The 23,311-nt window shown below is 63.4% G+C and overlaps 1 protein-coding gene across 1 annotated transcript in view; it reads left to right on the top strand.

The window, feature by feature from the left end:
- Window positions 1–7,042: 7,042 nt before the first annotated feature.
- The window catches only part of CROCC2 (ciliary rootlet coiled-coil, rootletin family member 2), a 78,391-nt gene continuing 62,122 nt past the window's right edge, over window positions 7,043–23,311 (top strand). Inside the window, 4 exon segments of the mRNA XM_032269548.1 lie at window positions 7,043–7,322; window positions 18,482–18,632; window positions 19,597–19,748; window positions 22,098–22,204. Of these exon segments, the coding sequence (XP_032125439.1) occupies window positions 7,047–7,322; window positions 18,482–18,632; window positions 19,597–19,748; window positions 22,098–22,204 (686 nt within the window). The 5' untranslated portion in view covers window positions 7,043–7,046.

Below are 23,311 nucleotides of genomic sequence, written 5' to 3'. Positions count from 1 at the left end.
CCTGAGCCGTGGGGGCTCAGCGCAGCTGCAGCCCACGGTGTGGGCATGTTTCCGGGGCTTCGAGGGACCACGGCGGATGTACAATGACAAAAGTGAATGTTCACGGCTCCGGAGGCCGGACGCCTGAGGGCACGGTGCTGCGTGGCTGAGCTCCTGCAGAGGCTCCCAGCTCCCGGGGCAGCCACATTCCTTGGCCACGTCTCTCCATGTCCGTGGCCTCCATCCTCACGTGGTCCTCTCCTGGGACAGCTGTGCTAGGTCTTCCTGCTTCGCTTACAAGGGCACTGGGGAGAGCATCTCGGATAATCTCCTCATCCCACAGGCTTCAGTTTACCCAAAATTCAGTCTGTTACCGCATCAGGCGACACTCCCTGTGCTTTATAAGGTCCTGTTCACAGGTTCTGGGGACTGGGAGGTGGTCGTTCCTCAGTCAGCCATGCTCAGCAGCCCCCACGCCACCACATGCCAGGAGCCCTGCCAGGACGCTGCCGCACCAACCCTGTGCTCACAGCCCCCCACCCCCAGCCCAGCCACCTGTTCGGGAACACGGGCACAGTCTGTACAGCCTCAGGGACACCAAAGGACACCAAAGAACCAAGATGGGAGCCTACAGCCGAGGTCCACACCCACCACCAGCACCTGTGGTGCTCTGGGAAGGACACCCTTCTTCTGTGGCGGGCAGCAGGCCTTTCTCTCCAGGACAGGGTGCTCTGACCAAGGTGCCCAGCGAACCTGCCAGGCCCGCTCAGGCTCAGGTGCGGACGCAGAAGAGTAGGGCTTGAGAAGACATGCTTGGCACTGATGTGCGGTCTGAGCAAGCTCGGCCACGCCCGGTCCAGGTCCTCAGTGGACGGAGGAACCGCAGGAGCCAGGCTCTCAGACAGAGTCCAGCCGCCCGAGACCAGGCGCCCTTTATGCAGACGTCTCTGTGGGGAATCCGCTTCTGTGCTGACGTGGGCAGTCTGGGCTTCAGGATGGAGCAGCGATGCTCACCACGCAGGATGAGCCGGCATCCTGACTCCCAGAGCCAGACTCCCCTTCAAGGCCTAACTCTGCAGCGGGGGGCGAAGAAAATGCAGGATGCCCGGCTGTTGGCATGATCTGAGGTTCACATCTAACTGCACGGCACACGGACACTGACTGTGGTTGGTCTGGAATTGGATGTTGCAGAGGTCCCTGTGTTCCCCCTGCTAAGCCTGGCATCCGCACTCACAGCCTCTGAGGGCCTTGGGGCTGACCCCCGCTGGGAGGAGCAAGCAGAGAAACCATTGCCTTTGAAGTGGCCTGGTGCCCCCTGGCTGCCGCCAGCACCCCCATGCTGAGAAGGCGTTCCGTCCTGCTCTGGCCTCTGCAGCCCCCACATAGGGGCCCAGGACAACACCAAGAGCCACTCTGGACCCAGCTCCGTCCCCTGCGGGGTGGGCGGGTTCTCAGGGTGAAAGCTCTGAGGAAGCTCTGGGGTGGGTGGCCTCAGCCCTGCTGGGCTGCAGGAATGGGGAAGTGAAGCCTGGTACGAGACGGGCTGCCATGGGGAGCCATCCAGCTCTGCCCACAGTGCCAGCCCGTCCTGGGGTGGGCAGGCGTCCGTGGTCACCCAGGCAGGCCGGCCCCGGGAGGCGAGGAAGGAGCTGGCAGACTGAAAATCACTAGTGGGAGAAGCGAGTCTCCTGCTGAGGCCAGCCTGGCTCCGCCTGGCACCTTGCAGCCCTGGCCCACGGCCGTGCCCTGCTTGTTCCCGGGGACTGGGAAGGCACCGAGTGAAGCCGACCGGGCAGAAAGGACGAGGCCAGAGAAGGCGGCAGCTGCAGGAGCAACCCCAGTGGAATCCCAGGTGGCTCCGGCTGGGACTTCACGGCAGGACCCACACAGTGCTCAGGCCGTGGGAAGGCTCTGCAGACCTCACCTCTCCAGGGAGCCCCCCACCTTCCTGGGGCTCCCCTGAAACCCTTGCCTGGCCCAGGGAAAGGCTGGGCAGGAATGACGACCCCAGAGTGACAAGGACTTGCAGAGAAGGGAGGCCAGGTCCTGGGAGGAGGAGACCCCCATCCCCACCCGACATGAGCGTGGCCGGCACCCCTGCCTGGCTTCACTCAGGAGGGCGTTTTCCCGGTGGAGACCACAGGAAGAGGCCGCCTGCCCCCCAAATGCTGCATTTCTCACTCAGCCGCCCCTCACCCTCGTCCTGCCCCTGCAGCCCCTGGTGCATCTGAGCAGCTGCCGCTCAGGCCCGGCCTCGACTTAGTCAGTCACCATCCCTTCACCTGACTTCGGACTGCTCCTCAGCCCACGGCACCCACCACACTCGTGCCCCTGAGGTGTGAAGCCTTCTCACTCCCTGACACTTTCCTGAAGGCCACTCCACCAGGTCACAGGCTGGGAGCGTTCAGCAGCGCTCGGGAGTTACGGCTCTGCCCACCCCACACCCTCAGCCCAAGGGCTGTGCTTCCCACCGCTCAGTGGAGGGGCCTCTGCAGGCCGCCCCTGGGGGTCCCCCGTGCTGTCCTCCCCGCTCCGGGCAGAGGGAGGGTGCGGACGCTGTGCGGTGGGAGTGCAGCGGTGGGCAGGGAGCCCGCTCCTCTGGGACCCCTGCTCTGTGGCTCCTACACAGGGGATGGGGCAGGAAGGAGGTGGTGGGCAGTTCAGCCCCAGATGGGCGTAGAGGGCTGGGCCGTGCTCAGCTGGGAGCAGTCGGACAAGTGGTGAGTGGGCGGGGGTGGGCGACACGTCTGCGGGTCATGGGCTCAGGCTGCTTGCGACCACCCTGAGGAGCTGAGCGTGCTGGGGCTGAGGGCGGGCCAATCCCTGCCCGGAAAAGCCAGTAGGGAGCGGACCTTGGCGTGAACTCATCCTTCTGGGGCAGGAAGGAGGCTGGAGGGAGGCCCAGCCAGGATCGGTGGGCGGCAGGGGCCCTGGGGCGGGTGGAGGGCAGTGTGAGAGAGGGGCAGGGGCGTGGAGACCGCTCACCTGGGCACGCGGGGCTCCGGTCACCGGCTCAGGCCAGGCCACAGGCCCCAGCTCCCCTGGAAGTGGCAGCTGGGCGGGGACTCTAGGTCTCCCCAGGTGCTGGCCACAGTGGGTTTTTGCTTTGCTTTGCTTGTTTGTTGGAGTTTAGTTTTTTACATTTTGGTAAATAAACATACCTTTTACCATCGTACCCAAGAACGTTCACGCCAAGGTGCTGGTGTGACCATCGTCGCTGGCAGTTGGCCTCCACACTGCTCTCATCTTCCAAACCGAGGCTCTGCCGGTTCAGCACCGACTCCCGCCCCTCCCCCAGCCCCGGCGCTCCACCTCCTGGTTCTAGGGCTCCGTACTCCTGGACCTCAGGCAAGCGCTGGTTCTTGCACTTGCTTGCTTCTTCGGCATTGTGTCCTCAGGGATCTTCCAGACTGTGGCACGTGTGAGAGTTTCCTTCCCTTCAAAGGCTGAGTAACGTCCCACAGGGGGGATGGATCTCATTTTGTGTATCCGTCACTGTAGGGTCCAGCCCTACACGGTTCTGGGAGCCGCTCCCGGCTGGTGAGGAGACAAGAAATTGTAGAAATAAAAGACACAAGACACAGAAATAGAGAAAAGAGAGTTTGGGCCCCAGGGTCCACTGCTGCCCAGATCTCCGAGACCAGCAGTGGCCCCGAGTGCCGGGACACTCTCACTTTTATTGAGCTGCAAATCCGGGACGGGGTAGGCAGGGCGTGGCCTCGGTGGTCGGAGACTGGGGGCAGGTGGATGGGGCGTGGCAGTGGTAGGGTCAAGTACATCACATGTCGTTCAGGTGGGGGCTCAGGAATTTCTGGCACCCGAAGTGAGGTAAGGAGCATAATGCATCAGCACCTTTTCCATCTTACCGAGAAAGAACTAAAACATTGAGATTTATGTTTCTATAACTGATTTTCTCTTCTAAGAAAAAAGGAACCAGGTGCAGAAGCAGAACATGAGAGTGGACGTGGAACGTGACCGCTGAGGCACAGCCCCACATAGGGACAGTTAAGCCCCGGATGTCTGTGGCCTCCTGACAGCCGTCAGGCCGACCACAAGATCTTGGAGGAGCGGAGTTTTCTCCTAACCTCCCCAGGAAGGAGATGTCTCGGTCATCTTGGATGTCTGCTCCCCTAGCTGGCTAAACAGCGGGTGCTTTCCACAGCCGAGGCGCCCCGCAGCAGCCCTTATGTGGGGGTGACAGAGGGCTTAGAGCATCTTGCCTCAGGGTCATTCATTTCACAATGTCACCCCAGGTTCACACTTACGGCTGAGAGGCATTATTAAAAGAATTAAGATCACCTATGAATAACTAAGGTCACATACGAATAGCTAATAACTACTAAGGTTTTATTTCTGGTTACTTTCTTCATGATTTATGTGGAAATAGGCTGAGGCCTTTTGCTCCTGCCTCGGTGCTTATGGGATCTCCCCCCTGCAAGTCACCTGTCGGCAGACACCAGGGCTCCATCCGCCATCGGCGGTGGCACAAATGCTGCTGTGAACACGGGGTCGGAGCGTCTCTTCGCTCTCCATTCTTCGGGTATACGCGCAGATGTGGGTTGCTGGATCATACGGGAACTCCAACTTTCTGAGCGTCTGCCATACCGTTCCCACCGCCGAGCACAAGAGCCTGGCTTCCCCACGTCCTCCCAGCACCCCCCTCTGCTTTCTTCCCAAGAGCCATCCCGGGGCTTGTGGGGCGGTGACTCGCTGTGGCTTTGATTTGCGTTTCTCTGATGAGGTGACTCTGTCTTTTCACCTACCTTTTGGCCGTGTGTGTCTCTTCTTTGGAGAAGCGTCTGTTCAAGTCTTTTGCTCTTTTGTTTTTGTTTTGTTTTTCGAGACAGAGTCCCGCTCTGTTGCCAGGCTGGAGTGCAGTGGCGCAATTTCTGCTCACTGCAACCTCTGCCTCCTGGGTGCAAGTGATTCTCCTGCCTCAGCCTCTGAGCAGGTGGGACTACAGGTGCCCGCCACCACGCTCAGCTAATTTTTGTATTTTTAGTGGAGACGGGGTTTCACCAAGTTGGCCAGGCTGGTCTTGATCTCTTGACCTTGTGATCTGCCCGCCTCAGCCTCCCAAAGTGCTGGGATCACAGGCGTGAGCCACTGGGCCCGGCCTTTTGCTCATTTTTAATTGTGCTGTTTGTTTTCTTGTTGTTGGGTTATAGGAATTCTTTCTTTTTTGTTGTTGGATAGAGTCTCACTTTCATTCAGGCTGCAGTGCAGTGCCGCCATCTCGGCTCACTGTAACCTCTGCCTCCTGGGTTCAAGCAATTCTGCCCCAGCCTCCTGAGTAGCTGGAATTACAGGCACATGCCGCCACGCCTAATTTTTTTGAATTTTTTTAGTAGGCACAGGGTTTTGCCATGTTGACCAGGCTGCTCTCACACTCCTGGCCTCAGGTGACCCACCTGCCTCAGCCTTGCAAACTGCTGGGGTTACAGGTGTGAGCCACTGCACGTGGCCAGGATTCTTTACACATTCTGAGTGCTAACCGGTGTCACATAGAAGGTTGGTGAATATTTTCCCGTTCCTAGGTTTTCACTTTCTTCATAGGACAAGTTTTAAGTTCTGAATCAGTTCAATTTATCTGTTTCTTTCACTGTGCAGATTTGATGCCACATCCAAGAAGTCGCGGCCAAATCCCGCGCCACAAAGCTTTTCCCTGTGTTTTCTCCTATGCGTGTTATGGCCTGGGCTCTTACCTTTGCATGCCTGGGCAGGGTGGTAGCCCCGGACCCCCTCCGGCCCCAGGCAGGGGCCTTTCCCCCGACTTCTTTCTTCACTGTGCCGAAAGCACCAGAGGACAGGATCCCAAGCCAGCCCTGCAGCCCCTCCCAGGACCCAGGTCCCCCAGGGCCTGCTCATGGCAGCATCCACAGGCAGCCACCCCCATGGATAAACGTGGGGTGGGAGGGGAACAGGGTCCCCTCTCCCACCCCACAGAACCTCTCAGGACCTACCCGCCCCCCCCAAGCATCTGGATCCCCCCTAAAACCCAGTACGTGTGCCCAGCTGGCCTCTCCTCTCAGGCGAGTGCGAGAGACCTTGAAAATCACACCACCTGCACCGTCCTCCAGCATCGGCCACCTGCCCCGCCAGCCTCCACCCCTGCCCTCAGCTGGCCTCCTGCCCGTGCCCGACAGATGGGAGTGGGACGGTGCCATGCAGCTGCTGTGTGCCAGACACGGTGGCACTTCCATGCCCTCTGAAGACAGTTCACGTGCAGGGCGACTCTGCAGGAGAGGGTGGGGCGGACAGACGTGGCTCCCTCTGCCCTAGCCTCCAGGGCTGCCCGTCTGCCGTAATCACCCTGGGATCTCTCCCACCTGCCATCACTGTCTTGGCTCATTTGGTGACTCTGTGCCCCCGGGACCCGTGCCTCCTCCTCAGAGCCAAGTCCACACCTGGCAGAACACACTGTCCACAAGGACAGCCAGTGACTGCTTGGGAGGAGTGGCTCCTTGGGGCCGCCCTGAGTCTCAGTCTCTTTCGGTTCTGTCCAAAGCACATCCCCTGCGGGTGCTAGTCAGGAAAAGATGGCTGTGCCCAGCTGTGTGGGTACCCGGCTGCGTGGGTGCCCGGCTGCGGGGGTGCCCGGCTGCGGGGGTGCCCGGTGGCCAGCGTGTCTGTGCAGGTGCCTCTGAAAGGCTCTAGCGGGACGTTGGACTCCAGGCGGGCTCCAGGCACAAGGCCATGAAGACGACGTCCCTTTGCCCCTCAGGCAGGCAGCGTCCCTCCTCAGACCTCAGTCCACCACCGGTGACGATCCCTCCATTCTTTGATAAATGTTTTTAAAAAGTCATAGTTCCTGAGTACAGATCCAGGGAGACAGTGACCACCTGCTGCCCCTGCCTGCTGTGAGCCCAGCAAGCACAGAGCTCCTCCTGGAGCACACGCGGGAGGGGTGTCTGTGGAGAGGCCAGCCCCTCCCAGGTGCCGTTGCTCAGGTAGGCAGTTTCACCCGGGCGTCTCCGGGTCTCCAGGGAAAACCGCTTCCAACCAACAGCGTTCCTCACTCCTGTTTCCAGGGAAACCCAGCTCTCGGCGTCCCGGTTGCCACAGCAATGCCTATGGGCTCAGCTGGCCGCACTGTCTCACCCACAGGGCGAGGGCAGCTGGGTGCCCAGGCTCGGGACTCAGGACTGCAGAGCCAGGGGCCACACAGGCGTGGGGCCTGGGCAACTAGGAGGTCCTGGCCAGTCGGAGGAGACGTACGGAGAGCAGGGCCAGGCCTCCTCTGGGGTCCGGTGCTCTGGGCTGCAATGAGCTCCACCTCCAGTGAGCATGGCAGCGGGGACGCCTCCCAACAGCCCCCACTGGGGCTGGACGCCGTGATCCAGGTCAGTGGGGCGGCCACTTCCCTGCACCCTCCTGAGAGCCCGCCACCAGGAAGGGATGCGGCACAGAGCGGGGGGTGGGCAGGCGGCAGCGTGCTGGCTCCCGGGCACGTTCCACCTGCTCACGTGTTCACCTGGAGTGTGCAGGCCCTCACAGTGCAAAGCAGGCACACCCGCGCACACACACACGCAGCCTCCAGAGCCTGGGGAGAGAGCTCAGGTCGCCGCTGGCTGTGGGCGTTCGGGAAGTCAGTGTCCCCGGCAGCCACAGGTTTGCAGGCTGCACACTGGGGTGGGGGGCAAACAGCCTCCTGCCCTGACACTCCCGACCTCGTTCACTGCCCTCCCACAGCAAAGCGTGGGGGTCAGTGAGGCCTCCGTGGGCAGGGCTCCCGTCGCGGCTTAGGCCAGGCGGCTATTCTGTGGTTCCAGATGTTCTGGTTCTGTCTTCATAGCACCCAGTGCGTGACAACAGTGGCTGGGAGCTGTCCGTGTTCCTGTCCCCTCGCCTCCCTCCTTCCCAGAGCCCACCTAGAGCCCAGCCTGTGGCCCCAACCCACAGACCTCACACATCCGTCCTCCTGCACCGCGGTCACCTGCTCCTGGCCACCGCAGCCAGGCAGGCCTACCTCCAGCTGATCCCAGGGAAACCCTGACGAGCTGGCTTAATCGATGTGGCTTGTTAACCCAGCTCTCAGCATCTCAAAACTGCCACGCAGGCTGACATGTCCCTACCCAAACAATGCAGGTCAGCTGAAAAGAGAGAGACAGGGACGGTCACGGCGCCGCGGGTGACCGAGCAGCAGGGTAGAGGCAGGTGTGCACACACAGGCGGCAGGAGGTTGAGAGGGCAGGATGTCTGAATCAGGCGATGCCACAGGCGAGGGGCCGTGGGCGACCCCACCTCTCCCACCTGGAGCTCGGCCAGCCCCGCCTGGGTGTCAGCTCCTCCAACTCTGAGAGCAGGACTGGCGAATGGAGGCTGGAGAGAGGAGGCCGGCACACGGCGGGTTACTGGACCCTGCGGCCCTGTGAGGAGTCCCACCCGCAGATGTCAGGAGAGCCGAGGCTGAGGGTTGTCGGAGCTCTGCAGCTAGCGGCTGGTTTGAGGAGGAAACTCAGGCAGTGGCATGGTATCAGTGTGTGCTAATTCAGCTGAAGGATGCTTTGCCTGCCCCCAAACTCCCACTGTCCCTGGGGAATCTCATCCGGAAGCCACAAAGGCCCCAGTGAGGTCAGCTCTGCCCGCCTGGCTGACACCTGTTATTTTCGCTGTGGTGATTGAGATCTTGATGCCAACACCCCAGAGTGAGCAGGCAGCAGGAAGGCGCCAGATGCCCAGATCAGCTGTCCAGATGGCGGCAGAACCATGGGGACCCTCCACCCTCCAGCTACGGCCTGGGAGATGGCAGGGCCTGGGGACGGCTATGGCTGCAGGATGCAGGAGCCTCCCCCGTGACCAGGGGTAGTGGCTCTGGATGGAGGGTGAGCATGCTCCCAGGGTCCGAGGACCCTCTCTGACATCCCTCCCCCTCCAGCCACAGCTGCTCTCCCCTCCTCTGGAAGCCCCCCAGCAACCTCTGCATAGCACCCCAGAATGCCCCTTGCCCCAGAATGTCCCCGCCCCAGAATACCCTTGCCCCAGAATGTCCTCACCCCAGAGCTGGAATTGGATGCAAGGGAGCAGGCTTGGAGACTATCAACCCTCGCTCTGGGGTGAGCAAGTCAGACCTGGGGAGTGCAAAGATCCCTGAAATTACACATGAAGTGGGGGAATATGTGTGGCTGCCTTGAGGGTGGGGTGTGACTGTCCTCAGAATCTCCAGCACCCAGCCCGCAGCTGATGGAGAAAGGCGGGCGCACAGACCCCGGACGAGGAGCCCAGCGCAGGAAGGCCCAGTCACCTCAGAGCTGGGGCCTCCTCCGACCCTGGTTCTTTTGCCTTAGCTCTGCTTAACGCTATTTTTCTAGGAATTTGTCCATTATATCTAAATTTTCGAATTTATTATGCTCACAATATCTTCTTTCTGCCTGTCAGATGCCTGCAAGACCTGCTGTGGAGTAACCAGCTGTCCCTGTTTGCTGGGGCGCTTGAGGCAGGGGTTTCCCAGGACTCTAGACAGCCTTGAGGCCGGAACCCAAGTCCTGGGCACAGTGGGGAGGACGTGGCTGCCGTGATGTGGCTGCCGTGACGTGGCTGCCGTGACGTGGCTGCCGTGATGTAGCACTCCCCCTTCTCGCTTCTGATACTAGCCACGTACTGGTCCTCCTCACAGAAGTTTACCTTGTGTTTCATTACCCCATGCATTCATTCTGCCTTTGCTTTCCGTTTCTCTGGGTTTATTCTTCATGTAACTTCCAGAAATTTGTGCTTGGTTCATTGATTATTCAGCCTTTAAAAAAATTTCTTTTTTCTGGCTGGGCGCAGTGGCTCACACCTGTAATCCCAGCACTTCTGGAGGCTGAGGTGGGCGGATTGCCTGAGGTCAGGAGTTTGAGACCAGCTTGGTCAACATGGTGAAACCTTGTCTCTACTGAAAATACAAAAATTAGCGGGGCATGGTGGTGGGTGCCTATAATCCCAGCTACTTGGGAGGCTGAGGCAAGAGAATCGCTTGAACCCAGGAAGCGGAGGTTGCAGTGAGCCAAGATCGCACCACTGCACTCCAGCCTGGGCAACAGGGCGAGACCTTGTCTCAAAAATAAATTAATTACTTAAAAATAGTAATAAAAATATTTTTTTTTGAATTGTGGAAAAATACATATAACGTAAAGCTGAGCATTTTAACCATTTTAGGGACAGCTGTGCAGAGCTAAGCACATTCACAATGCTGTGTGACCGTCACCACCATCCACGCCCAAGACTTTTTTTTCTTTTTTTTTGAGACGGAGCGTCTCCTGCTGTCGCCCAGGCTGCCGTGCAAAGCTGTGGTCGCGGCGCAGTGCAAAGCTGTGATCGCGGCCCACTGCTGCCTCCGCCTCCCGCCTTCGAGCAGTTCTCGCGCCTTGACCTCCCCCGTCCCTGGGGCAACAGGCACATGCCACCATGACCAGCTATTTTTTTGTATTTTCAGTGGAGATGGGGTTTCACCATGGTGGCCAGGAGGGTCTCAAACTCCTGACCTCAAGCAGTGCGCCCGCCTTGACCTCACAAAGTGCTGGAATTACAGGGGTGAGCCACCGAGCTGCGCCCCAGAAATGCCATCTTCCCAAACTGAGACTCTGCCCCCGTCCACCGTCACACCCACTCCCCCTGCCCCCAGCATCCTACTGTCCGCGTCTGTGAACTGGGCGACGGCGGCAGCCTCGTCCAGGTGGACCAGACGGCATTTGCCCCTCGTGGCTGGTTTATTTCACTGAGGAAAACACCCTCGAGCTGCTGTCGCAGGCACCAGCGTCTCCTCCCTTTGTAAGGCTGAGTGATGCTCTGCTTAGGGAGGGCCACACTGCTTATCCCGTCATCTGTGAATGGGCGTCTGGGCAGCTTCCGCCTGCCGGCTGTCGTGAAAATGCTGCTGCGGACTTTGGGGTACAAATATTTCTTCGAGCCTCCATTTTAAGTTCTTCCGGGCAGAAGCCCAGACGTGGATGGCTGGATCGTGCGGGCAGTCCAGGTTTAGTTTTGGAAGTGAGGACCTGTCATGCTGCCTTCCGCCATAACCGCGGCGTCTCAGGCTCCCGCTTCTCCTCCCTGATGCACGCCCGTCCCTCCCAGCAAGGCTTTATCTGTCCGAACTGCTAACACTCACAGCACTTGTGACACCAAACGTGGGGTTTTTCCTGACACCAACCAATTCTCCAGCTCTCTGGACAACAGCTGGCTGTCCTGCAGTTCAACCCAGTTCAGACCCTACTGATCCCGTGTGGGCACAGACCCACAGCTCAGGGGCTCAGTCCCTGAGCCGCCCCCCCGAGATGCCAACCACAAGTCCTGGCCTTCCATACTTCCGTGTGACCGGCCAGGAATTAGGGGTTCTTCCAGCTCCCTGCTCAGGTCGATAATTTGCTGGAACAGCTCCCTGAACTGCAGAAGTGACTTTCCCACTTGATTACGGGTTATTATAAAGGACACAACTCAGGACTAGCCAGAGGGAGAGGTGCCTAGGTCAAGGTAAGGGGGCCGGTGTGGAGCCCCCAGGGCCCTGGGCACCCGCCCACCCACGGCGCTGCCTTCAGGTAGGGAGCCCCCAGGGCCCTGGGCACAGCACCCACCCACGGCACTGCCTTCAGGTAGGGAGCCCCCAGGGCCCTGGGCACCCGCCCACCCACAGCACTGACCTGCAGTCAGCAACCCAGCCTGCCCGGCCCTGTGGTCAAGGGCTTTCCTGGAACCTGCATCAGGCAAAATTCATTAAGTCATTGGCCATTGGTGATCTGCTCCAGAGACAGCTCCTCTCCCTCCCCGGGCTGAGCGCGCCACGCTCCCGTCGCACCCCGGCCTTTCTGGTAACCAGCCCCCACTCTGTGGCTGTCTAGCAGCCCCCGCCATCTCATGAGCCAATGAAAGACACTTATCACTCAGGAGAAGGCCCCCCAAGGGCCCAGGTCTCGAGTCCCCAGCCCAGGACAGGAGCGGTGGATGGTGTCCCAGTGGCTAGGCCATGGTGCCCGTCACCGAGCCCCACACTGTCACAAGGAAGCCAGAGGCAGATGCTCAGCCCACCTCCAGATCCCCCAGGCCACGCCAGGTCTTGTCGGACACAGCTGGGGTCACTGTGCTAACGACACGGGCCCATCCTCCTGCTCGGGAACCCCCGGCAGCCCCACATCCAAGGATCGGGCCCCACAACCCTCCACAGAACATGTGAGGGTCTCACAGTCAAGCTCCAGGTCCCTCCCCCACCCCTCCCCCATCCCAAGGCCCCTCCCCCAGGCCCTGCACAGACCCCCGGAGACACAACCCTCAACCTTTGCTTCCACGGCTCCCTCCACATGGACACAGTGCCCAGGCTCTGTAACTGGTGGGTTCTTTCTTATCCCACCTCCCCCAGGAAGCCTGCGTGGGCGCCAGGGACACTGCGAGAAACAGGAAAGACAGGGTCCCTGCCCTCCCCGCCTTCCTTGTTCTGAGTCATTTTGCCATCCGCGATCCGGCCCTCAGGCAGCTCTGGCTGAGTGCTCAGTCTTCCAGGCCTGTCTGTGTGCCAAGCATTGTGCTGGGGGCATAGAAAGGAATGAGAAGTTGTCGCTCCCCGTCAGCAGCCTCTGCCTCAGTGCCTGGCTGGGTCCTGCCTGCAGGGTGGCCTAGGTTTATCATCACCTGCAGAGCAAACCAACGCCCAAAGAGGCCTGCTCCCCTCCTGCCCGATGCCCAGGCCCAGAGTGCCCAAGCACGCAGGCTTCCACTGAGCAGTTGCTGAAATACAGCATCTTGGAGGCCAGGTGTTATCCCAGGCACAGAAAAGCTCTTTTTCCTAAGGAAGTGAGCCTGGCAGAAGGCCTCGGCCCGCGGCCCTCTCTGCGGTGGGATAGCAGGCAGACGTCCGGTGGCTGCACTTGGCCAGAGGCCCTGCCCTCAGATGTGTTCTTCAGGCTGTGCCTGCTCCTGGCAAGGCCAGACCCCACTGCCCGGGGATGTGGGAGGCCCACGGGAGGGCCGGGAGGGAAAGCAGCAGCTGCAGCCCTGCCGGGCTCCGAGGCAGGAGGAAAGGGGCTGCCGCCCGGCCCAACCCCAAAGCTGTCTGCTTCCCTGCCCTTGTCTCAGGCTGGGGAGGAGGCACACAGGGGCGGGGACCCGAGGGGCCAAGTGCAGACACCGCCGCTGGGAAGGCTCCTCAGTGATGAGCCTTGTGCCCCCGTGGGGACCCAAGGCTGGGTCCCAGGCGCCCTGGAGCAAGCCTCCAAGGTGCCAAGCCTCACCTTCCTCGCCCCTAAGGCCGAGGCCTCCAGTGCAGGTCAGGACGGTGGATGTGAAAACGTTTGCAAATGGAGGGCTCAGAGAGCCCTGCGGGCGGACGCTGGCACGCCTTCGCGCTGTGGACACGTGTCTTTCGTTTTCCACGGAGCACCGTTCCCTGATGGGGTCCCAGCCCAGCCCCAGGCTCCCTTCTGCAAGTCACCAGCAGGCCCTGCAGCGCTCCTCCCGGCCACACGGGGGCACTGTGGGAGCTCGGGGAAGGCGGCCTCCACCCTGGGGCTGGGGGCACCCTCCACCCCGCCCCTCACTGGGGGGGGCCCCCCCTCACCCCCCCCTCACGGGGGGGGCCCCCCTCCCCCCCCCCCCACCGGGGGGTCTGCCCTCATCCCACCCTCACCAGGGGTGTCCGCCCTCATCCCACCCTCACTGGGGCATCCGCCCTCATCCCACCCACATTCCGGGGGGGTCCACCCTCCACCCTCTGCTGGGAGCCACCTCCTCCCACCCCTCACTGGGTCCTGCTCCCCCCACGTGAGGACGGGCCCTGAGGCCGGGTCCTGGTTGGGTTGGGGTCACCCACTGGACAGGTGCCCACTCTCTTGCAGTGATTTTAAAGGGACATCTTGGTGCCCTTTCCTGCTGCTGCGGGGCTGGCCTGGCCCCTCTCGGTGAATCCAGATGTCTCTCCAACTTGGAATCCAGGTGTTGGGGATCCTAGCCCTTCTCTGTCCCAGAAGTTGCTGGGTTATTTTTGACTCCGCCTTCCTCTTCCTGGGGGAGGAGACACAGGCTGGGCACCTCCCCTGCCCCCACAACCCAGAGACTCACTCGGGAGGAACCACTCCGGTTCCTGAGCCTGGCTGTGGGCAAGGTGAACCTGAGACATGGCCTGGCCCAGTGGCCTTCCCTTACTGCCTCTCCAGGGCCCTCTAGTCTCCATGGCCACACAAAGACCCCTGTGGGTCACAGGCCAGCGCTGCTGGGGTTTTGAGAAGGTCCCACGGGAGACCTACCCTAAGGAGCCGCCCAGGCGGTCAGAGGGAACGTCCCCATCTCAGCCACTGCAGCCCCTAGTCTGGGTTTAGCTGAGATTGAACGGCTGTGCCTCTGCCCGCAGGGCGCCCCGCTGGGGAAATACCTGCTCATCTGGGTCCAGGGAAGGAGGGTGCTGTGCCCACCCATCCCGCCCCCCTCAGCGCCAGCCAGCTGCTGCTCCCTGACCCCAGACCCCAGTGCAGCCCCGACTCCCAGGCCGAGAGCCCCCTGTAATCCATTCCTGACGTCGGCCGAGCCCGGCCAGGTTCTAGGGGACCAGGGTCACAGAGAGGCTGATCCAGGCTGACGAAGGAGCCTGCTGGTGGCTGGGCGGGGGTCCCAGTGGACACGCTCCCCCTCCCTGCCCCCGTCCTGCCCCCAGCTCAGGCCGCTGTCCAAGCAGGATGGCATGGCAGGGACGGTGGGTTGCTGAGGGCTGCTGGAGCCAGTGCACCCGGGTCTGCGCTTCAGCAGGCCCCTGACCATCCCTGCCTAAGGCAGCTTTGACGAGGGTGTGGAAGATGTCCCTCCAGTGCTTCTGACCCCTGACAGTCTGGCAGGAGCACCTCCAAGGTCACGCTCCTGTGTAGGGATGGGAATCAGCACAGGAGTGTGGCCTGCAGATAAAGCCAAGGCTCGCGCTGTTGGGTGCAGGCCTGGAGGTGATGTGCCCTCCCTGCAGGCGGGACCGGTGAGCAGGTGTGCAGTGGCTCCACCCACCCCAGTGGAGAGCTGGGGTCGTGCCCCGGCCTCAGTTTCCTCATCTGCAGTATGGAGTAGGATAAGGCAACTTCCCAGCCAAGATCCAGAATGCGGGAGGGGTGTAAGAGGAGAGGCCCTGGCAGCAGCCCCGAAACCCCCCACCCCGTTCCCAGGCAGGTGCCAACATGCAGGCGGGCCGGGGATCCACAGGAGGGTCCTGATTCCATTGTGCGTGGGAGGTCATTTACCTCCAGGCAAGATGCCAGCAGCGTCCATTTCCCAGGGGCTGGTGGCTAGTGCGGGTGGGTGGTCCCTCCCCTGCACCCTCACAGAGCCGCAGCCCCCGCCCTGGGACCAGGAGGGCCTGGCTTGCCACTGCTCCCATTTCACAGATAGGGACATGAGGTGGGGATGACACACCCAGGGTCACAGTGTACCGGTGGCAGAGCAAGGACCCCAGTCCAACTGTCTTAGAGGGGAGCCCTGCTCTGACCCTGGGGAAGCAGAGATAGGGGGAGCCCACATTTCCCCCAAGGTTTGGGCTGTCCCCCTCCACACAGCCAAATGGGCTGGCGGAACAGTGAGGACCCGCTGGCTCTTCCTGCTGGGCCACCCCGTTCAGGGCCAGGATCTGGCTGCCCTGGCCGGGTACCCCTAGCCCTGGCGTAGCTCCACGCAGGGGATGCGGCCTCCCTGGGTCTTCAGTGCAGGCTGGGCTGAAGAGGGTGCTGCAGGCGGGAGGAGGAGGCCCGGCCAGGCTCGGCTGAGTCTGGAGTCGTCGGGGAAAGCGACCTCCTGCCCTAGTGTTCCCTCTCAGGGCGAGGCCTTCTAGAGTGGAAGCCTCCAAGCCCACCCCCAGGGTCCCGGGCCGAAACGGGCAGGCCCCGAAGGATCCACAGGCCCCGGAGGCGACACCCTGCTGGGACCCGCTGGTGCAGGTGGCCGCGCGGAGCCCACGGGAGGGGTCTGGGGAGTGGGCGTGGAGGACCAGCCTGGGGCCGCGGAGAAGGAGGCAGCGACGGCGGGGCCACAAGCGCCCAGGGTGGCCGCACAGGCCTCGGGACACGCCAACCCCGCCTTCCGCCTTCCCCTCCCCGCCTCCCCTGCCCTCCCCTCCCCCTTCCCCTCCCCTCCCCCCTTCCCCTCCCCTCCCCCTTCCCCTCCCCGCCTCCCCTGCCCTCCCCTCCCCCTTTCCCCTTCCCCTCCCCTCCCCCTTCCCCTCCCCCCCCACCGCCCCCCTCTCCTCCCCTCCCCTCCCGGGCTTGCTCCTCCCCCCGCCCTTCTCTCCTCCAGGTGTTTCCGTGGGGGCAGCGCAGGCCTCACACTCCAAAGTCGCGCCCCCTCCACGCCCGTGCGCCCCACTCTGCGCCCCCGGCGCTTCCCGCGCCTCCCTGCTCGCACCCCTGAGTCCCCCGCGCCCTCGTCTGTGCTCCCCCGCTCCCCGCGCGCCCCCTCCACGTCCCTGCACGCCCCCCGCGACCCCGCGCCCCGCTCCGCTCCCCCCGAGCCCCCCGCGCCCCGCTCCGCCCTCCCCCCGCGCCCCCCGCGGCCCCCGCGGCCCCCGCGCCCCCCTCGGTCCTCCCCCCGCGCCCCCTCCGCCTCCATCTAGGCCCCGGCGCTTTGCAGGCACCCGGCCACAGATGGAACCCATTACGCCCCAGCGCCTCTCGGGACGCCCCGCTAATAAGTGACCCTCTGTAACGTTAGGAATGAGTCAAGTTCGCGCCGTGCTGCTGCCTTCCCGTTAGCGGGTGGCGCCGCCGATGCCCGGGGGAGCGCGGGGCGGGGGCTGCCGAGCAGGCGGAGGGCGGGGCGGGCCCTTCCCGGCCTGGGGGGGGAGCGGGGCCTGCCTGTCGCTGCTCCGGGAGGAGCCTGGGGTGCCTCTTGTCATCCCGCTGGGCCTCCGTTTTCCCGCGGGCAAAGTACGGGGTTTAGGGCAGAATGGCTGAGCCCCTTCCACCCTCTCCTGGTTGGTGGCCTTGGCACCTGGGTCCCAGCGGGCCCAGGAGAAGGAGCAGGGACGTCCCTCCCCCCACACTGGTCAGCGGCTCCCAAGGGGGCCTATTCCCCTCCCCAAGAAGAGGCAATGGGGGAACATGCAGTGAAGGCGCCCCCCAAGACCTCCCAGGGGACTGAGACGCAGCCCCTGGAACACGGTTGTCAGGAGGACGGTGACCCGGACCTGGGCTCACACTTGCCGGGCGTCTGCTGAGGGGCTGGGAACAGGGCCTTTGGGCGCCATGCTCGGCCTGGGTCTGCAGTGACTCTCCAACCCCGGAGAGGGGGATCAAGATCTTTGGGGTGCAGATGGAGGAGGAGGCCCCTGTCCAGTGAGGGTCCGGAACAACCTGGCAGCGGGCACCCGGTGCCAGAGGCCTGGAGGGTCTCAGGGAGGGCCAAGAGGAGACGGGAGTCAGGAGGCCGCCAGGTGGTTTCCCGCTGGGACCAGGGCAGGAGGAAGACCCAGGAGGCACAGGGTGGCAGAGCCGCCCTGCGGAGCCCAGGAAGAGGGGTCCTCCGTGCCCAGCTCCCATGCCAGTCTGCCCGGAGGACTCGGGCAGACTCTGGGTGCCATGCTGCAGAGCCCTGGAGAGTGGACATCCTCTCCCAGCAGCCCCTGCCAAGCATCCGGTCACCATCTACTAGTTAATTCGCTGCCTGAAATGCAGATATCCTTAGGGCGGCAGGCCAGGGCGCAGCTGTGACCTTCTGTGTCCCCTCAGGGTGCTGCCCGGGCCTCTGCTGGCTTGGCACCGGCGGCTTCCGTGTTCACAGGGCCTGCGCGTCCTGCACACAGTCAGTCTTCTGTTCCACCTGGCAGGGAGCTCCTGCCCCAGGGCCCAGGCCCTCCCCCGGCTGTGCCCTTGTCCGGCAAAATGCCATTAGAACCCAAGACCCAGAAAACCAGGCTGGGGTTCCCAGGACACCTAGGCACTCCTGGGGCAGAAGGGCAGCCACTCGGCAAACACCTCCCTGCTCATCCTCGGAGCCCCAAGCGCGCAGCCCCCAGCCTGCCCACCCTCCAGACGGATCGGGTTGTGGAGGGGCAGTGGGCAGCTGAGCTGAGAAGGTTGGTTCAGCCTCTGCCCTCTGACCCGTCCTGAGCCCCTCCTCCACGCTGGGGTCTGTGACTGCTGGGTGGGGTCTAGGTCTCTCCTCTGGCCCCACCGTGCAAACAAGCTGTGAGATCACCTGCTCCAGGTGGGCGAGGATGCTGGGTTTCTTGTGGAGCAGAGGCAAAGGCATCCCCAGAGGACCAGCGACCCCTTAGTCACCGCTCAGCCCAGCCGCCACCAAGATGGGGCCAAGCCCCAAGCGCAGAACCTGCTGACCTCGGCTGGGTGTGGTCCTCCTCTCCAGAACCTGGGGACAGGCACAGCCCCTCTCCACGGGCTGAGGACCAAGGCATGCGCCCGAGTGGCCTGCCCAGCCTCACCCTGTCCTCTCCATGGCACTTCGCTACCTTGGGGTGGCCCTGTGGTGGCCCCACTCACTCAGTGGGATTGTAAGGGGTTGCCTGGCAGCTGCTGGGGTTGCCAGCTCCAGGTGTCTTCGGGGTGTCTTTCAGAGACTGGAGGACACCGTCCTGAGCCCCATGGCCAGCAGGGAAGACCGGGTGCTGACGGTGCGTGGAGACGGCAGGCGGGCCTCGCCCACCCCTGTGCCCACCCGCATCCGGGAGATCGTGGCCGGCAGCCTGGCCGAGGAGCCACCCCAAGGTGAGAGTGTGGGGGACCGTCCTGGGCCCGGGGCTGGCCCCATCCCCCACAGGGGCATCACATCGATACCCACAGGGTGCTCAGCAGGGCCCGAGCCAGGACGGCCTCTGTGTGGCACACTGTGGCCACCTAGGCTTGGATTCACTGGTGTTGGTTTCTTCCTCAGAGTGGGAATGCTAGACATGGGCACTCAGGGGGCACAGATACCCACCACCCTCCCCAGCTCTGCCCATCATTGGCACTCACGGGGGCACAGATGCCCACCCCTCAGAGCTCTGCCCATCATTGACACTTAGGGGGCACAGGTACCCACCCCCCCAGCTCTGCCCATCATTGGCACTCAGGGGGCACAGATGCCCACCCCAAGCTCTGCCCGGCCTGCACCCTCCTCAGGCCCCTGCGCTGCCTCCAGCTATCCACCTGGCAGCTGAGGAACCAGCTCCAGGCTGCCCATCCTGTGTGCCCAGGACTCCCTTGTGTATGGGTCCCAGGGACCCCTCTCCCCCCAGGTCTGTCCAGCCTCCTGCAGGCCCAGGGAACTGGCCGTGTGTGTAGTAAGGAAGGACGCCCCACTATGTATTTACAGAAGGCCCTGATTACTTGGGGACCAGGTCCCCTCCCCCAGAAGCAGCAAGACGGGCGGCTTCCTGGACAGGGCAAGTGCCGGTGATCCAGCCACCCACGCACTCTGCTGCCACTGGTTTGGGGCTCGGCCTGGGCCTGGGTCTGCACTGGGGTTCCAGGTGCTCAGAGGTGGCAGGATTTCACTTCGCATGAGAGGACGTGGGGCTCCGAGTGTGACTTCTGCCTCCCTATGCCAGGGTCCCGGGTCAGAGCTGGAGATGGGGTAGGCCAGCAGGTGGAACCCAGCGGCCAGCCCAGGGTCCCACCGTGGGGACAGGGCACAGGGCGGAGTGCAGGTGAGCTCCGGGCCGGCCACCCGCGCTGACCCAGGTGCCGTCAGCAGGGGTGCAGGAGCCGACAGCCACTGTGGCCTGGGTGCAAGAGGAGAACCAGCTCCTGCAGGAGGAGCTGACCCGGCTGGGGGACCTGCTGGCCCAGGCCGGCGCTGAGCGGGATGAGCTGGCTAGCAGGTGCCACGTGGTCAGCGAGCAGGTGAGTGTCTGCAGCAGACTCCGGGCAGGTGGGTGGGGACAGCCCAGCCCTTGGTGAGGAGTCCTTGTTGGGACTGCCAGGATTTCTAAGACTGGGAAAGACAGAACGTCAGCCATAGCACATCTCAATCCTGGGCAACAGACAGGGAAACTGAGGCAACAGACGGGCGAGCTGAGGCCAAGCAGGACGTGCCCAGGCCTCTCCCTGAGGCCCAGCGTGTCCCCTAGGTCAGATCTCATGACTCAGCTTAGGCCCTGACTTGTCCCCGCACCTGCCCAGGAGCACTGCGGGGTGGTCTGTCTAGTCCTGACCCTCAGGGCCCAGTGCCTCGCCCAACACTGGCCCAAAGCCGGGACCTGCACAGCAGAGGAAAGCAGGCGCCGACCCCACCTCAGACGGAGCTCGAGGAGAAATGGCTCCATCTAGCCCTCTGGCCCTTTCCTGACCACTGAGGCCACGGGGCCACTGGGACCTCAGAGGACAGGGAAGGGGCCAGAGGCAGGGCTGTATCTGTCGTCCCCTGGTGGCTGTGATGCCTTCCAGGGTGACCCGTGATGTGCACGAGAGGCATATTTAGTCAGGAAATGTGGAGCTGGGAGGGCCACACTGTAGACAGGGAAACCAAGGCAGAAAGGTGAAGAAACCCGCCAGCCTGGGGCCTCTCTCGTCTCCCCTGAGCCACTCAAGGCATGCTGGCTTGTGAGGCCGGACCAGGCAAGCAGCCAGTGCGTGGAATGGGGTGTCCAGACCACTTGTGGGGACTCAGGGCCCCCGCCGCACCCATGCCATCTTCAGAGCCCCCCCGGTTCTGCATGGCAGATGACCCCACTTTCCCAATAAAGAAGTCGAGGCAAAGAGCCAGCCAGTGACCACCCAGGCCACACCGCCATTGCTGGGGTGGAGATCGGAACCCCCGAGCCAGGTCTGGCCCCTTCTCAGTCACATGACTAGTGGCCAGTACTGAATGCCGGAGGGGTCCGCGGTGGGCCTCTCCTTCTGGAAGGTCCTTCCAGGACGGGCGGCAGCACCAGCCCCACAGGGGCGCCATCCGTTCTCCTAGTGCGCCGCTCTCCACTCCCCGCCCTGTTCTGTCACGTCCTGACCCCCACTCGGAAACACGTTCCACTGTCGGCGGCACCCCTGGGGGTCCCTGAGGGCAGGACCGCCTGATGGGGGCCCCAGCACATCTGGGAGCTGCCAGCCAGCCCACTCTCCCTGGGAGCCCCTACAGCTGTGGGGAGGCCCGGGGGAGGCGTCTTCCTAGCACGGGGTGGGGAGATGTTGGGAAGAGGCCGGTGGGAATCGAAGCCACGGAAATCCTGCCGACCGATTAGTAAGCTGCGTGAGTCAGATCGGAACTCGCCAGCAGCCCAGTGCGCGCCAGCTCCTGGCGGCTCAGCAGGCCAAGTGTGGGTGCCAGGAGGCTGGGTATCCTCCAAGCCACCCCCAAGACAGGCGGGAAGGGGTCTCTGTGGCCCGAGTGCCTGGCCGTGGCATCCCCATCCTAAGGTGGCAGTCCCAGACCCCCTCAGCTCCACCGCAGTCTTCTGATGCCACCTTCTCTTCCGGCTGGTGGCTGAGGAGGGGCCCCTAGGCTCTCCCGTGCATTCAGCCAGGGTGCAGCCACAGCTGAGGCCCTAGGCCTGCTGCCCTCCCCTTCGCCCCTCCACCTGGGCCTTCCCTGGCCCTTGGTTTCCTGGGCCCGGGTTCAGTCTTGGCCTCAGCCGTGGCAGAGTGGCCTGGACAGCCGGTCCGTGTCCTGGTGGGTGTGGCTCTGCCCCTGTAGGTGAGGTGCTGGACTCAGGCAGGAGGCCCAGGGGAGGACACCCACGCTCACTCACTCTCCAGCGGGTGGCCCCAGAGGTGGCCCTGTGACTTTCCATCCTGTGCTGTGTGGGGGAACCCAGCCCTGAAGCCCCTCCCCCTGCCCTGAGTAGCTGGGCCAGTGGGGCCTCAGTTTACCCATCTGTAAGTGAAATGTGGCCATTCTCCAGCAGCTCCCACAGCCGTACCCCACTTGGCCACCATGCTCACACCGTCCTCAAAGCCTGGTGGGATTGGCACATCACTGCAGGGCCCCTGCCCCTTCCCTCCCCTGCCAGCTGTGAGCACTTGGGGCAGGGTATGGAGGCCACCTGTCAGGTTCATTGTGTGGAGGGGCCTGGGCCTCACCAGACCCAGCCCCGGGGACCCCTGTGTTCTGCTCTGGGGAGCCCCCTCTCCCACTCCCCCAGGGAGCCCCTTTTCCCGCCCCCGGGGAGCCTTATCTCCCACCCCTGGGAAGCCCTGGGGTCGGCTTTGTGCCCAAGATGCCCAGCCCCTGCCTGGCGGGCTCTCCCTCCTCCTCAGCTGCAGGCCCGGCTGGAGACCACGGAGGCTCGGCTGCGGAGGTCGGAGATGGTGCACAGCAGGGATCTGGAGGAGGCCCTTGGCCGCCTGGAGGCCGCCGAGCAGAGGTGAGGCCGGGTGGGGGCAGTCAGGGCTGTGGGAGCACAGTCTTCCCCCCGACGGCAGTGGGCCCCTCTGCCTTGGGGGGTGCTGGCAGCTCTCCCTGAAGCATCTGTGAGTTCCGTTTCCGAGTGGGAGTTATCCGGGCCTCACAGGCAGGGCAGGGGCCTGGAGAAGGAGTGACTGGGAGTGGGGACCGGCCTGCGGCTGGTGGGGGGCCTGCGGTGCACTCCCTCTCGTGGTGGGGAGGGCCTGGGCTGAGTGGAAACGCAGTGAGACGCTGGGCCCCCCGGGCTCACCGTGGGCCTCCGACGAGACCAGGCACCACATCGCAGCCTCCGAGCGCGGCTCAGCTCGGCAGCACCCATCACTAACATACATGCACCGCATCGCCCTCAGACCCGCCCTCCACGTGCCAGGAGCAGGGCCCCCCACGGGGAGCCGCCTCTCCACACCCCACCGTCCTCCTTGCCACGGGTCAGCCTGGCTCACGAATGGCAGGGAGGGAGCGGCAGAGACACAGCTTGCGGCCCGTCAGCCAGCGCTGACATCAGGACGTGGTGACAGACCCCGGCGCCAGCCGCACCTGGGTCCAGCGCCCACCCGACCCCCTCGCTGCCCACTCTCACACCCTGAAATGGCGCTGACCACGACACACCTGGGTTTACTGAGGGGGCCTCCCCCCACAGGTTGGAAGCCTGCGGGTGGCTCACCCTCCTGGGGGGTCCCTGCCCTGTTCTCCGAGTCGCCCTTCCCAGGCCCGACACTGGCTGAGGTTGCTGCTTCCCCATTGCTGCAGGTGGGTGGGCTCTCCACGGCCCCCCAGCAGCCCAGCCAGCACCCGGCTCCTCAGCTATGTCTCCCTTGGCAAGGTGCCCCTGTTGCCTTCCAGCCTCTGATTTCACAGTCAGGGGCTCCTGTGTTCACTGCTGGTAAGCAGGTGTCACACCTAGCCCCTAACAGCAAGCCCCCCACACTAGCCCAGCCCCCCAGCCCCCCACACTGCCCCAGCCCCGCACACTGCCCCAGCCACCACACTGCCCCAGCCCCGCACACTGCCCCAGCCCCCCACACTGCCCCAGCCCCCACACTAGCCCAGCCCCCACACTAGCTCA

The sequence above is a fragment of the Sapajus apella genome, unplaced genomic scaffold, assembly GCF_009761245.1.
Source record: "Sapajus apella isolate SASKATOON/1434 unplaced genomic scaffold, GSC_monkey_1.0 scaffold194, whole genome shotgun sequence".
NCBI lineage: Eukaryota > Metazoa > Chordata > Mammalia > Primates > Cebidae > Sapajus > Sapajus apella.
Note: the sequence above shows the minus strand (reverse complement) of the source record. Positions and strands in the feature narration are given on the sequence as shown.